Genomic DNA, 16220 nt, shown 5'->3' on the forward strand with positions numbered 1-16220 from the left:
ATTTTTATTATCATTAAGAATATTTTTACCACTGTTATTAACACTATTATTATTATTACCACTATTATTATTATTATATTATTATTATTATTGTTATTATTTAATCTTAAACCACGCCCTAAATGTTTTCCTTTACTAGAATTGGATTTAAACTTTAAATATTCAAACTATATGTATTTAAAAGTACATATTATATACCTATATATTGAAATCATTATCGCTTATTTCTGTTCGTATTTCCAAACATTGTATTTTAAAGTGATTGTTTTTATTGTTTGTTGTTATTTGTTTTTATTTTTCCATTTCTGTTAAAGCTCTCAAATTTAAAATAACCATTTATCTTTCACAAACCTGACATTGTTTATAATGAGGTAAATACACCTGCATTCGTGTTGTACTCCACATTTATTTTACAATTTTATTTGACAAAATATTTAAATGATGTAACATTTTTTCTTTTTTTTTTTTAAAGCATTTTTCACACAAATTTTAGTCAGAAATGAGCCGGTAAGTTTGGCATATCAGCAGGAGCTTGTAGAGGTCTATCACTGAAGGCTAAAGAAAATATTTGGTTGGACAGGATGGTAAATGTTGTGGGAGGTGTTCCAGAGTCCCACCATGATAAGAATCTTCTAAGTAGGAGGAGTGTCGCAAACCCTTAACACCATGAAGAGGTTGTAGAAGTACTCAACTCAAGAACAGAAGAAACGTTGAGTGGAATGGGATGATGAGGCTGAGGAAGTTCTTCACATTAACAGAATGAAGATCTATGAAGTTCCTTTGGCGCAGAGAAGCCCAACATTTTTTCTACAAAAGGCCAAAAAACATACTTGACTGATGAGGGAAACGGCCTGAAAATAAATGTTACCTTATACAAAAAGGGTTCTCTCACTTATGATTTTATAATATTAAAAAAATGTATATAAAAGATGATTATTTTTCAAAATTCTAGTTCAGTGTAACTTATAATACAATTAGAAATAATCCAATTTATTGAAAAACAAAAGATCACCACAAGCCAATTTGGGTTCCTGGACTTAGTTTGGGCATCTCTGCTGTGGAGGTTAAACAGAAGAACCACAAAGATGGATTTGGACTGTATTTAACATAAACAGTGGCTCAGAACTACAGTCACCATGAACAGTTTTACATTCAAGTCTGCAACAGTGAACACTTTGATCATTTCAACCATGATGGAACTGTAATGATGTTGAGTGTGATGATGGGTTCTCCACTGAGTCTGGTTCCTTTCAAGGTTCCTTCCTCATGAAGTTTCAGGAGGTTTTTCCCTTATCATCATCACCACTGGCCTGCTCATCAGGGATAAACTTATAATTATACCTGCTGGTAGCCCGTGTGTGAGTGTGTATTGATTGTAAAATGATATTTATGTTTAAATGATCTAATCATCTGAATGTTTCACGTGTCAGGGCAGTCAGAACGAGACGTTAATTTTTTTTCAAACATTCACCGATCGATTAGAAACGTCGTGATATACTAATGGCGATGCTGAGAAAGACACTGAGAAACAAATGCTGAGGCAAAATATAAAGAAATCGCTATCCAGAAGATTCAGTTAAAAATCTGGAGCACTTTACACACTGGAAAAAATACTAAGAAGCTAGTTTGCCATTAGCTAGCTTGTTACTAGCGTGTATGTTAACATCTCGCTGCACCTCAGACTACTCCACATCTCTGCAGAAATACAGCAGCTGTTTGGTTAGATTAGCCGAGTCACATGGCGCTAGCGGTTCAAAGTGGGGTCGGCATGCGGCTGGGAGAGGCTCTGGAATGTGTGTGTGTTCCCACAACGTTCATCTTTCCTCTGCCGGATAGAGCTGCTCATCTGTCACCAAGTTCCTTTACTCGCATGTATCATGGGCTAAGAGACTGGGCTAGCATGTAAACCATGTCAATGTTATCACGGCTAAATATACACCAACTCGGGTCTCTCTTTGGAATTTCTGAATTCTACAGTTTGAAGAAAAGGTCCTGAAAAAGGTTCAAGGATTCTTAAAATTTCTAGATTTTTTTAAACGGGGAAAAAAAAAAAAATTAATACACGGTTCCTCAAAATTGTTTCCAAAAAGGTTCAGATTTCTCTGGCAGTTCCTGGTTGTTAAGATAAAGTTCCCTGCAGAGTTCCTAATAAATTTCTACTGAAAAAAAGGTTCCTGCGCCCATGTGAATGTCAGTGGGTTGCTGTGGAGGAGGAGAACTGTTCTTTTAGGACAGATTCAGGGAAAAGTAAGAAATTCAAGTGTTGCTTTGTGCTCTTAAAAATGTACCCCAAGGGTTCCAGAGTTCTGAAAAAAAGGTTCTAGTTTCTGCATCTTTGAAAAAAACAAAACAAAATAAAACAATACATTTCCTGTAAAAAGTCTGGGGATTCCTGAAAAGAACTTCTAAAAGAGTTTCTGAACTGCAGGGGAAAAGGAACCCATTCAGAACTTCTTTCAGCAACCCTGGATCTTTATCAGAAAGCCACAAGTTTTTTTTATGAGACTAACACACTTTGCAAGAAACCCAAGAACCATTGTGATACAGGTACAAGAACCCAGAATCAGAGAACAACTTTTTGTTTTGAAGAAGCCAGACACATTTTAGAACATTCCAGGAGACGTCCAGATAGGTTTCAAGGAACTTAAGGAACCTTCAAAGCAAACGCAGCTTTAGGAGGCCGACCCTCATGGTGCAGACCTGAAAAGGCGGATTTCTGCTGAGTGTCTGGAGCTGGACAAATGTTCCTTTCATTCCACAGCAGCCACCTGTTCAGTGGGATTTAGCGGCTGAGAATTTCGTCTCGCTGCAGCAGGGACACAGTCCATTTGGAAAAACCTACAAACCTTTTCATCATCATCATCATCATCATCAGCGCTCAAAACTTCACTCTGCACCACAGCTACCAAATACCACTCGGAGTTACGAGAAAATCTCGCAAAAGTGCAACAAACGCAAAAAGTTTCCATAACAACGTTTTCTTTTTTCTCATAACAACGTTTTTTCTCTCGTATAGACAATGTTTTCTTTGTCTTGTAATAACTCTAGTTAGTTTTCCTGTAATAAAGATTTTTTTTCTCATAATAACAATGTTTTAATTAATCAATAAAGGACATTTAATCATGTTTTTTTTTTTCTCCGTAAAAACGATGTTTCATTTATATTTTCTCACATTAACAACGTTTTCTAACAATAAGAAAACACATTATAATAACAAAATAATAATACATCGTAATAAAAAAAAATGCAGTCATGGTGTAAAGGAAATAAAACACACCCGGGACATGACGTTATGGGAAAATAATCAACACCGGGGTGGAAGGTGTAAATCCGCTTTATTCCCTTTATTTTCCGAATACTTTTCCGATCATTTGCTAGCTAAGTGTTAGCCATGCTCGGGTTAGCTAGGCTAACTACTAATATTATAACAAGATAAAATTCCAATCGATCAGGAAAATTGTTGAGAAATTTTTGCATTAACGTCGAAATTGGCAGGTTGTTTTTTCCACCTTCGTTACCGACGATAATCTCAACTTGTAACCATGGTATCATTATTATGGGATGTAATATTGACCCTGTTCATTTAATTTCCCTGAATGTTTAAATTTGTATGTAAATGACCCAATCTGGCAACGTGAAAATCACCCCCCAACACACACACACACACACACACACACACACACACACACACACACACACACACAGGGATCTCGGTCATTCTTCTGTTAGAACAGAGTGGAGTCATGTGTCAGGTGTGTATGAATAGGCCTCTGTAACACACACTCTTCAGCTCTATCGTGTACAACACTGCATCACTCAATCGCTTTTACCGCGGGGTCACGTGAAGCACGAGGGCACCAAACCGGAAAAAAAATAAATCCCACAATCCAGGATGTCGTTTTTTTAAATCTGAGAAGCAAAAAAAAAATCTTTTTGTGTGGTTTGGAAATCCAACAACGGTTACGCGTACGGTTGTGGTTTTTCCCCACACGTCTGTAATTACACGTCAGGCTGGAACGCTGCAGACGTGGGTTCCTGATCAAAGATACCCTACAGTAAAATCCAGACTCAGGAAACCTCCAGAATCTCACACAGGTCAGTTTTTATTAAGAAAAAAAAAACCCAAGATGAGCTAATAAGAACCCTTTATGAACCAATAAATGTTCCGGAACTCCGCAATCTCTCTGATCCTGAAATGCTTTTTCAAGTTTTTCCCCCTAAAAATCCAGGAACCCCCTTATAGGAGTCATTTTTAAAACCCAGAACCCTCCCAACAGCATCTTTAGAACATTATTACTCCCTGGATTCTAGGTGTGAAGGATATTTTTTTCCAGAACCTTATCAGGAAGCAAAATATGTCCATGGACCCAAGAACCATTTCAGCATTCAGGAACTCATTCAAGAGATTTGGGAATTTGTTCTGAACGGAATGATGTTTGTGAGAAACATTGTCCCCCAACAATCTTTGGAAGGTTTGGAACCTTTTCAGAAACCTACACACTTTTTTACAAAAACTGATAATCCAGAAGCAGCATTACAGTCCATCTGTCAGTCTCAGTGTAGGGGGTGTGGCCTGTCCTAGAGTAGGGGGTGTGGCCTCTCTACCCATCTGTTAGTCTTAGTGTAGGAGGTGTGGCCTGTCCTAGTGTAGGGGTGTGGCCTCTCTACACATCTGTTAAACTCACTGTAGGGGGTGTGGCCTCTCCTAGTGTAGGGGGTGTGGCCTCTCTACCCATCTGTTAGTCTTAGTGTAGGAGGTGTGGCCTGTCCTAGTGTAGGGGGTGTGGCCTCTCTACCCATCTGTTAGTCTTAGTGTAGGGGGTGTGGCCTCTCTACCCATCTGTCAGTGTCAATGTAGAAGGCATGGCCTGTTTGTTCGTCTCTCGGTGTAGGAGGTGTGGCCTGTTTATATGTCATTCATAGAGTAAAGCGGGCGTGGCCTACAGCTTGAACATGACCCTGTAATCACACTGCTGAGACATGATTTAACTGCAGACTTTCACCTGAGCCAAAACAAAACACCAGGGAACGTGAGGTTACATAAAACACACACACACACACACACACACACACACACACACACACACAGAGAGCTCTGTGTACACAGCCGTGTTTGACCGAGCCGTGACGCACAGAGGTCGTGTTCCTGAACCTCCCTTCAGTTTCTCTTTTATTTGTCAGAAGGAAAATGTGATAAATTTAACGTTGGTTTTATCATTTATTTAAACACAGTGTACGAATAAAAAATTTACAATGTAACGGAATGAGATGAAGGTGAGATGAAGGTGAGATCAAGTTGAGATGAAGGTGAAATCTACGACATTTGACATCTTCAGCTGCACGTGAGCCTGAAATCTGGTGGAGGAAAGTGGGAGGAGCCTAAACGTTTACATTCAACATCACAATTTATAGCGACTTTGGAGTAAATGAAGTTAGTGAGGACGTAACACACACACACACACACACACACACACGCACACACACACACACACACACACACACACACACACACACAAAGCTTCAGAGTCTGTACTTCTGTTTCCCATCTTTACTCATCACACAAATGTGCTGCAGAGAGAGAGAGAGAGAGAGAGAGAAGTGAATGACAATTAAAAAAAAAAGTGATAGATAGTAAAGAGAATGAAGAAAGAGAAACACAGACAGAGAGAGCGAGAGAATGATTAAAAAAACGACATGAAAATTCTGTAAATCTTTCCCTCTATCTGTTACACACACACACACACACACACACACACACACACACTACTCAGCAGATACTTACATTTAGATCTCTGAAATATTCATTATAGTCTAAAGCGTAGCCGACTACAAAGAGGTTTGGGATCTCAAACCCAACATCTGGAGCAGAGAGAGAGAGAGAGAGAGAGAGAGAGAGAGAGAGAGAGAGAGAGAGAGATTAACATTATAATACTTTTAATTAGACAAAGACAAGTAGAGAAAGACAGGTATAAAGACAAACAGGTAAAGAGAGAGACAGGTAAAGAGAGACACGGGTAAAGAGAGAGACAGGTAAAGAGAGAGACACGGGTAAAGAGAGAGACACGGGTAAAGAGAGAGAGACGGGTAAAGAGAGACACGGGTAAAGAGAGAGACAGGTAAAGAGAGACAGGTAAAGAGAGAGACAGGTAAAGAGAGACACGGGTAAAGAGAGAGAGACGGGTAAAGAGAGAGAGACGGGTAAAGAGAGACACAGGTAAAGAGAGAGACAGGTAAAGAGAGACAGGTAGAGCAGGAAGAGACAGAGACCAATACTTACAGTCAGGAAGACAGACGGACTGATTAGGGACCCTCTTTACCAACAAACTGCAATCAGGACACAATAAGCACTAATTACTATACTGTAAGGGTGTGTGTGTGTGTGTGTGTGTGTGTGTGTGTGTGTGTGTGTGAGAGATCATTATATTCTTATACAAAGACAGACACAGAAATGTTTTCTCACACACACACACACACACACACACACACACACACACACACACACACCTTGCCACTTTGATCAGTTTGGGTTTAAATGTTTGGATGTGACTCAGCAGTGTGTGTAGAGTCTTTCCTGTGTCCACTATAGCCTGAGAGACACACACACACACACACACACACACACACACACACTCACAGAATTAAGAGTGACTCAACAGTGATGTATATTCATGACGTCAATGGACTCTGAAATATTCAAAAGACACAATAAAAACACACACACACACATACACACACACACACACACACACACACACACACACACACACACACACACACACACACACACGATTTAGTCTCACCTCCACGATCAGGATGTTCTGCAGAGGAAGGTGTGGAGAGAGAAAACACACAATCAATAAACAACTTTTTATGTAAGAACATAATACTAACACACACACACACACACACACACACACACGCAAGGATCTAATTAATCTTTGGGTACATTATGATGCACCTTTACTCTCCACGTGGGTCCAACATGTGTATAAACCGAAAGATGACACACACTCCGTTACAGATACACACTCTGAGATTCCGCACATGCTGGCTTACACCTCCACACACTGGTGTGAGAAGTTCTCAAAGCCCAGGAGTCTCTCTCTCTCACACACACACACACACACACACACACACACACACACACACACACACACGGTAAGATAAGGTGAGATGTGGCAACCCTTCATCATGCAGTTCCCGGTTGGAGAATTGACCTCACCGCTTCCTACTGCATTACTCATTAGAGTTCTGCGTTCTGATTGGTCCAAATGTGTTGCTTCATTTCCCAGACCAGAAACTCTGACACGTTTATATCAAAACCTTTGTTCGGATACGTAACCGTTTCCATAGCAACAATTTCACAGAGAGACACTTGTTGACGTGATGGTTTTTTGTTAGTTCCATGGAAGGAGTCTCCAGTGTCAACGCTTAAAAAAATAACACGTTTTTTTTTTTCTTTTATGAAATTAAGGTGTGATCACGGTGCTGACAGCATTAAATGTAACCAAAAATGGATAAAACATACATGATGTTCATCTTCAGCAAATTTCTGCAGCGTAATAGGTGAGAGAAGAAGAGAGTCATTGGTCAGTAAACGATATGATGAGAAGACAAAAACATGTCATGGGCGAAAGGAAAAGAAAAAGGAACTTTTGTTGGTCATGTGACTTTGAGGAAATGACTAAACGACATATAATAAAGCAGATTTAATCGAGTCTTTACCTTCCCAGCGAGGACAGACAGACTCTCAGCGCCGATCATCTGGAGGTCCGGCATTGACTGATCGTTCTGGATCAGGACACACACACACACACACACACACACACACACACACAAACACACGGGTCATACATTTTCAAAATAGAACTACTTTCATGATCATCAAAACTCAATAACGCCATACAGGACGCCTACAGGAAGATTATCTGTGCTCTGTCTCCCTCTGTTGGTCGATAAACGCATTACAGCGCTAATTTCAAAGAAGGCGTCTGTAAAGTTCAAAACTGGTTTCTGACCACTGTAAATATATATGATCGAAAAATTATATATTACAAAGCAATTTCTTTGTTTTGTTGCCTTATTCAAACTTCCTGTTTGCCCAGAAATAAGCCCCACCCCTAAATGGGACAAGCTTAATAGAGTTGCTTCCCACAAAGGTATATAACAGGTGTGTCTGATGCGAGTGTGATTACCATGTAGCTCTTGAGTCGTATGAAATCGACGGTCATGAGTAAAGACCTTTTGGAGTTGCGGTTCAGCACCTGGATGCGTTCCACCAGGTCGGCGCAGAACTGATGGCCCCCCTTCAGAACGCACAGCACCACGATGTCGTGGTCACCCAGATCGTCCATGATGTCACGCGCCAGGCGCTCCGTCCTGCCAAAAGACACAGACAATAGCGCACTGACTACCATATCACGGGTTTAAATCAATCCCGCCTCACAAACTAGGAGATGTTCACAAATGTAACGATAAACGGATAAAAACATCAAAAACAGTGAAGGATATCTCATTACCGGTCCATGATGACTCCGTGTGGAATGTAGACGCAGTCCAGATCCCCACTGTAGTGCTTCGGGTAGGTGAACAGGTCCAGACAGTACCCCGGCCAGTCATCTGGGATCTGTTGATGACAGATGTTAATGTTGGTCACATAGAGAACTTTCTGAGGTTATGTTCATCACAGAAACATGGGATTGTTCTGAATTCTTTCATTAACATTGAGCCCCACCCCCCCACCCACATCTCATATCTGGACTTCACTGCATCCTGAAAGCCAGCCATGAGGAGTTCCACCTGAAATACAGAATGGAGTAACACCATAATTCTCCTGCAGGTGGCGCTGTTTAGATGTGTGTGTTATAACCTACTCATGAGCACAGGATTACAAACATAAAGGGAAAACAGATTATTACCTGCGCTGGAATACAGGGGGCGTGCTCACCAGAAATGGGCGTCGTTTCACATTTTACAAATTTTAAGAAAATTAAGAAAATTTTCAGGCCCCAATTTAATAATGACAATTTACACCACACATTTCACAAAGTTTCGCGAAAATGTTCCCAATAACTAACAATGCTACTTGAGATTTCTTCAAAGCAACTAGCATGTTTATAATTGTTGAGTAAGCTAACTGGGGGTACATTAAATATACAGCCTGTATCCCCTTTGGTTCGCTGGCATAAATAGCTAGCAGGAATATACAGGGAGTGCAGAATTATTAGGCAAATGAGTATTTTGACCACATCATCCTCGTTATGCATGTTGTCTTACTCCAAGCTGTATAGGCTGGAAAGCCTACTACCAATTAAGCATATTAGGTGATGTGCATCTCTGTAATGAGAAGGGGTGTGGTCTAATGACATCAACACCCTATATCAGGTGTGCATAATTATTAGGCAACTTCCTTTCCTTTGGCAAAATGGGTCAAAAGAAGGACTTGACAGGCTCAGAAAAGTCAAAAATAGTGAGATATATTGCAGAGGATGCAGCAGTCTTAAAATAGCCAAGCTTCTGAGCGTGATCATCGAACAATCAAGCGTTTCATTCAAAATAGTCAACAGGGTCGCAAGAAGCGTGTGGAAAAACCAAGGCGCAAAATAACTGCCCGTGAACTGAGAAAAGTCAAGCGTGCAGCTGCCAAGATGCCACTTGCCACCAGTTTGGCCATATTTCAGAGCTGCAACATCACTGGGTGCCCAAAAGCACAAGGTGTGCAATACTCAGAGACATGGCCAAGGTAAGAAAGGCAGAAAGTCGACCACCACTGAACAAGACACACAAGCTGAAAGCGTCAAGACTGGGCCAAGAAATATCTCAAGACTGATTTTTCTAAGGTTTTATGGACTGATGAAATGAGTGAGTCTTGATGGGCCAGATGGATGGGCCCGTGGCTGGATTGGTAAAGGGCAGAGAGCTCCAGTCCGACTCAGGCGCCAGCAAGGTGGAGGTGGAGTACTGGTTTGGGCTGGTATCATCAAAGATGAGCTTGTGGGGCCTTTTCGGGTTGAGGATGGAGTCAAGCTGAACTCCCAGTCCTACTGCCAGTTTCTGGAAGACACCTTCTTCAAGCAGTGGTACAGGAAGAAGTCTGCATCCTTCAAGAAAACATGATTTTCATGCAGGACAATGCTCCATCACACACGTCCAAGTACTCCACAGCGTGGCTGGCAAGAAAGGGTATAAAAGAAGAAAATCTAATGATATGGCCTCCTTGTTCACCTGATCTGAACCCCATTGAGAACCTGTGGTCCATCATCAAATGTGCGATTTACAAGGAGGAAAACAGTACACCTCTCTGAACAGTGTCTGGGAGGCTGTGGTTGCTGCTGCACGCAATGTTGATGGTGAACAGATCAAAACACTGACAGAATCCATGGATGGCAGGCTTTTGAGTGTCCTTGCAAAGAAAGGTGGCTATATTGGTCACTGATTTGTTTTTGTTTGGTTTTGAATGTCAGAAATGTATATTTGTGAATGTTGAGATGTTATATTGGTTTCACTGGTAAAATAAATAATTGAAATGGGTATGAATTTGTTTTTGTTGTTGCCTAATAATTATGCACAGTAATAGTCACCTGCACACACAGATATCCCCCTAAAATAGCTAAAACTAAAAACTACTTCCAAAAATATTCAGCTTTGATATTAATGAGTTTTTTGTGTTCATTGAGAACATGGTTGTTGTTCAAATTAAATCCTCAAATAAAATTAATCCTCAAAAATACAACTTGCCTAATAATTCTGCACTCCCTGTAGTTTTAGCTAGAATTGTTTGAAAATTAGCATGCTTGTCATTTTGAATCAAAATTCACACTGATTGTTCAATTAGTTACATAAACCATAAGTGTTCCCCAACACAAGCGTGTCAAATAAATAAGCAGCTAGTTAGTGTTTGCTAGAAAACCCCAGAATTAATTTTTGGTAGTGGCTTGATGGGAAAATGGATCGGAAAGCTAGCTCTCCTCTCTGTATGAACTGTAGCTCTGGTTTGCTAGGAGCTAGCTGGCAGGTTAGTGTTAGCTAGAAATGAACAGTCATTCAATTTCCTGCTGACTGTCAATAAAACACAACGATAACTCTACTCGCCATTCCAGTTTACAGAGTGACCTCAATCCAACATGGCCGCCCATGACAGGATCGGCGTATATGATCGCTTCTCTACGTTGAAAAGTTTATAGCAGCAATGCGTGTACAAATTATTGTTTTGAGATCGTTAGTGTTATCGCTAATGTTATCTGTGTAGCTATAAAATATAATAAACTAGTCATGTGACCAATCAGAGTGAATGACGTCACTAAATCTGGGAACGTAATTCAGGGTTAATGCAGATCTTGTTATTATGATGGGAATGTTTTCAATTTTCAAATTTGGTTTTACTCCTTTAGGAGGAGGAGAAATTGGAGATAAAATAAATGATGAAAGATTAGTATATATAGTTGGTGTGTGACGTCACGGTGGCTTCATTTGGTACACATTGGAGGCAAAACATCAACTTCATGCCCGATGACGTCATGACGGAAAAAGGAATTCAGATAAGCAGCTTTAACACTTACAGCCTGAGACTTAATAATATATATATTATAATATATAATAACTATAACTAATATAATAAACAAAACCCGTTTTCTCTACAGAGTTGATTATTCTCAGGTCTGAAATCTCGAATTTATTCATCAGCTTCATTTCCGTTTGATGCTGAAATAAATGAATAAAAGGTTAATTAATGTAATTAAACCAGGCATGTATTTAAGAAAGCGGAAATGAAGTGATGAAATGCGACAGTAAAGACGGCGGTGTTGCGCAACTTCACCAAAAACTTTCCCAAACTTTGGTTTCACTTTTTCCTCTACAACAAGAAAAGGAAAAAAAGCGGAAATATTTCAGGGAAATGTTTAGTTACCACGATGCCTCTGTGGGTCTTTGTGTCCAAACTCAGTTGTGCCATGCTGCAGGATCTTCAGCTTTTACACAACACAACACAACACAACACAACACAACACACTCAGCTCAACAAAGCTCCTTTTTACTGCTGCCAACATTCAAACCGCTCCGCGCATGCGCAAACGCACACCAACCACAATACACAACACAAGAACCATGAGCTCTTCAAATAAAACCTCCCAAGAACCATTTTCTAACATTCACCCTGAAAAATCCCACACCGGTTAGATCTAGAGCCCTACAGGAGCAGAACTTCCTTTAAGGTTCTATGTAGAACTGTACAGAAGAGTTTCATCTTACAAAGAAGGTTCTTAGAGTTTTTAGTAAAATGCTTTGTTTCATTTATTAACTTAATAATAAATGTAAAAAAAACAATTTAAATGCACTAAAAATAAACACATTGTGTAGAGCAGAGCCAACTTAAATAAAATACAGCATAATAAAGTGAAATAAAATAAAACATAAAAAAAATCACAAATGCAAAGAGAGCAAAAAAAAAAAAATCAATTCTAATAAAATATGACGTAAAAAAAAAAAAAAAAAAGTGATAAAAATACCCACTGACAAAACATAAATTAAACTTAAGTGACACAGAAATACTAAATAAATTAATAAATATGTGAGTAACAAAGTGAATTAATATATTCATAATAATAAAAATGCAATATAATATTGTAAAACAAAATAATAAAAGCATAAACAATAAAGTAGAACAGAATAGAATAAAATCAATATGAGAAAATAAAATGTAATAATAATAAAAACTATTAGGAGAATTAAAATATAATTAGGAAGAAAAATTACAATCAAGTAAAATAAATAATATTATGGATTAGAATAATGTAATAATAAATACAGTTCTATGATATGAAGCAGTAATGGAGTGGAATAAAATAAACAGCATGAAATAGAATGAATAAAACACAACAGGAGAAATGAGAATGAAAAAAAAAAGATTAGAATAAAAGAATGAAGGAATAAATGCTCCTCGAGCTGATCCAGAGGAACACACAGCTATATTTAGCCCTGCAGAGTGTTAACGCTTCACAGAGCTAACAGTGTGCTGGAAAACACCTCCGTCCTGCTCACACACACACACACACACACACACACACACACACACACACACACACTAATGGGTTACATTTAAACACACATTAACGTCAGGGTTTAATTAACGAAGTTTAGCAGGTTGCTTATGAAGCACTTAGCAAGTGTGTGTGTGTGTGTGTGAGAAAGAGAGAGAGAGAGAGAGAGAGAGAGAGAGAGAGAGCTCTCTTGAGCCTCCACACTTAACCCTAGATTGTATGCAGTGTTCTTTTTTAAGACTTAAATTCCACATGATTCAGTACAGTTGGGTTTGAGGAACACAGATTAGGAGAGACCTAATGGACTGGAATCGGAAAACAGGTGCACACACACACACACGCACACACACGCACACACACACACACACACACACACACACACACACACACACACACAGACTAGTCATATACAAGGTTTGTGGACTCCTGACTAACATTATGTGCTTTTTGAACATCTCATTCCACATTTAGTCTCTATTTTTATTTGCTCTTGTGATAGCCTCCAGTCTTCTGGGAAGATGTTTCACTAGATTTAGATTCAGGGAGATTTATTCAGCCACAAGGGTGTTAGTAAAGCCAGGTGCTGATCTAGGTGAAAAGGTGAGGAGGTCTGGTGTAGCACTCAATAAAGCTTTAAAGAACCACTGAAGAACCAGAGAAGAACATTGGGAAACCTGGGGAAAATTCCAAACGACAAAAACCGTGGAAAATTGGAACCAAGGCAGGAAACAGGGAACACGTAATATGTAATATAGTTAGCAGGCAATGATGGAAACCAGGACTATGAACCTTCAACACTCTGAAACGAACAGACAGTCGGGAAAATACAAAGATAATGGACAGGAGGAGCTCAGGGTCCAGATGAGCTCCGCTTAAACAACATACATTAGTGTAAAATGGAATTCTTGCCCACAGGCTTCCTTCCACCGAAAAGCTTTTTATACTCGAATCTGAAAGCTTGTCTGTTTTTTTTAGAGCTTTCAGAAAGAAAAGCCCAGACTCCATTTTCAGATACTTTCAGCTCCCTGAGGTTTGATGAAACCAAACAAAACAAAATCCCTTTTTATCCTGTTCAAACCTTCCAGATGTACATTTATTCCTGAGCTGATCTGGGATCAGAGTCTGATGCTGCTGACTTCCTGGCACTGTGATGGTGATGTAAGGTCTGGAGCGAGGAAATGGGGTCATGCTAGTGTGATGTGAGGGAGCATGTTGCTCTGCTTCAGCTTTAAAGTTTTGCTGATAAAGCTCAGGTTGTGACTGAAATATTTATGAGCGAGCAGGAATGGAAAATGGTGTAGCAGACTGAGGATCTGGTCTTAGATCAGAGAGATTTATTATTCTTTCTCTTTATTAAAGAACAAACAATGAGGGCTTTGTGGTGCTTGTGGTTTGCATCTTGAAGGCATGGCCTGTCCGGTGCATAAGATAGCAAAACAGGAATGAACTGAGTGTGATGCTCCAGAAGATTCTGTAGCCTGTCCACTTATTGAAGATCAACACATGTTCTTATATCATGGAACATCATGTGATAATTGTGCTTTGCAGACTTCATAGCTCTGCGGTTAAAGCCATGGTCTAGTCACCCAGGGAATTAGAGTAATATTTTTGCTTGTCCTTCAACCCATCTTTTGAATATAGAAAGACTTTCTTGAAGATGGTCTATCTTAAATAATAAGAACTGGGAACACTGGCACAGAAGATACCTCTCAAGCCCATATTTCTTATTGATAATAATGAATGTATTTACACTATAAGAACGTAAATAGGTTTCTAAAGGTTCTGCCTTAAATGTAGATTCCTCACACAATGAGAGAGAACATGCTCAGAAAGTTCATGTTGTCAGTACCTCAGGGTCAATATTAAATACACGAGTTTAGTTTACTATCACAAACTTGTGTTTGACCTGTTTTGGTTTTTATCTTCAAAAAGTTGTTTGAAGGCCCCAGCGAGAATTGAACTCGCGACCCCTGGTTTACAAGACCAGTGCTCTAACCACTGAGCTATGGAGCCATGTAGCTGGAACAGGAAAAACACCTTTATCACACTCTAAGTGCTGACATTCATTAGCATAGACAACAATGATGTGGACTTTTCAGGGTGTGAACCAGATGATTCACATAACAAACACTCTAATAAGTTCTCCTCCACAGGCCCTATAGCTCAGTGGTTAGAGCACTGGTCTTGTAAACCAGGGGTCGCGAGTTCAATTCTCGCTGGGGCCTTGAAAATATGTTTTGAAGGTATCTCATGTGACGACGCAGGTTTTCAAAGTAAATTTGTTGCTGAATAAAAATGTATGCTCCAGCACACTTGTTTCTGTGAGGACCACCAATGAAAAAGAAGCAATTTATAAACATCTCTATCTGAGGAACGTTTCGACTTTCAATACAGGGTAGTCAAGGTTATGCGAAGTGGAGTCTCACCAACCTAGAGAAGAACAATCACACATATAGTAGACTTCAAGCCTGAAAACATGGTGAAAGTGTTAAAAAGCTCACAGGCCCCAGTGAGAATTGAACTCACGACCCCTGGTTTACAAGACCAGTGCTCTAACCGCTGAGCTATGAAGCCACAGGCAACAGCAGCTAGAAATGTGAAGAATGTGTTGATTAATGCCACACCCTCAACCCTGATGTACATGCAGGATGAGGATGTTTATTTATAACCAACAAGAGCTCCTACTACCAGCCAACACCAAGGTTCTATAGCTTTAGATGTTGTGGGAATGTTCTGAAGACGTGACTTACTTCTTTCCAAAGTTGTTCTTCATACTATTTCCAGGATAAAGCCATTGACTATGAAGTTTTTCTTAATTTTTGTTACATTTTTGGAATTCTGGAATTTTATCTTGCAAACAAAGAAAATAGACTTGATCATGTAAAATCCATGTAGAGCCACTATATGACACCAAGCACTGTTCTTATATAATATCACGATTAAACGTTTGTGGTCAGGAAAATATGAAGGGGTTCAAACAGCGCCCCCAGTGGTTATGAGAAGTAAAAAAAAGAAGAATCCAGACATTTTTGTTGTCTTTTTAATCTTATGTAACTCGTTGTATTCTAAAAAGCAAACCATCCACCTACAAGTTCAGAATCTGAAACCATGTGTGTGCATCACCATTTCGAATATTTTCATGTATACACGGGTCGATCAGTGCTAAATATTTGAACTACATCTGAT

At 39.5% G+C, this 16220-nt stretch overlaps 1 protein-coding gene and 3 non-coding genes across 8 annotated transcripts; 1 reads left to right on the forward strand and 3 right to left on the reverse strand.

Annotated features, from left to right (window-relative positions):
* Positions 1 to 469: 469 nt before the first annotated feature.
* prtfdc1b (phosphoribosyl transferase domain containing 1b) lies at positions 470 to 12068 on the reverse strand. 5 transcript variants are annotated; one of them, XM_046852305.1, is made up of 9 exons: positions 11906 to 12068; positions 8520 to 8626; positions 8196 to 8379; positions 7726 to 7791; positions 6801 to 6818; positions 6505 to 6587; positions 6278 to 6324; positions 5783 to 5859; positions 470 to 807 (listed from the first exon to the last, which is right to left on the reverse strand). In XM_046852305.1, exons 1-9 carry the CDS (start codon positions 11948 to 11950, stop codon positions 688 to 690), a joined length of 747 nt encoding a protein of 248 aa, XP_046708261.1. In that variant the 5' UTR covers positions 11951 to 12068; the 3' UTR covers positions 470 to 687. The 5 variants fall into 5 exon arrangements, 3 of the variants coding, with proteins under 3 accessions (XP_046708261.1, XP_046708260.1, XP_046708262.1); XM_046852304.1 differs by lacking the exon at positions 470 to 807 and adding an exon at positions 5139 to 5355; XM_046852306.1 differs by lacking the exon at positions 470 to 807 and adding an exon at positions 5139 to 5568.
* A 2906-nt stretch (positions 12069 to 14974) lies between these two features.
* On the reverse strand, positions 14975 to 15047 carry trnat-ugu. The gene has a single exon. It is a non-coding gene; the product is annotated as a tRNA-Thr (tRNA).
* Positions 15048 to 15186: 139 nt separating this feature from the next.
* On the forward strand, positions 15187 to 15259 carry trnat-ugu. Its single transcript has one exon. It is a non-coding gene; the product is annotated as a tRNA-Thr (tRNA).
* A 276-nt stretch (positions 15260 to 15535) lies between these two features.
* trnat-ugu lies at positions 15536 to 15608 on the reverse strand. The gene has a single exon. It is a non-coding gene; the product is annotated as a tRNA-Thr (tRNA).
* Between the last annotated feature and the right edge of the window lie 612 nt (positions 15609 to 16220).

The sequence above is a fragment of the Silurus meridionalis genome, chromosome 6, assembly GCF_014805685.1.
Source record: "Silurus meridionalis isolate SWU-2019-XX chromosome 6, ASM1480568v1, whole genome shotgun sequence".
Taxonomy (NCBI): domain Eukaryota; kingdom Metazoa; phylum Chordata; class Actinopteri; order Siluriformes; family Siluridae; genus Silurus; species Silurus meridionalis.

What these genes read in the sequence shown, in the direction of transcription:
- prtfdc1b (XM_046852304.1), bottom strand. Translation starts at nt 11,950, where the DNA reads ATGGCACAACTGAGTTTGGACACAAAGACCCACAGAGGCATCGTG. An exon ending in AGACCCACAGAGGCATCGTG is followed by an intron (nt 8,627 to 11,905) that starts GTAACTAAACAT and finishes TGTCATCAACAG; the next exon opens with ATCCCAGATGACTGGCCGGG. An exon ending in CACGGAGTCATCATGGACCG is followed by an intron (nt 8,380 to 8,519) that starts GTAATGAGATAT and finishes GTCTTTTGGCAG; the next exon opens with GACGGAGCGCCTGGCGCGTG.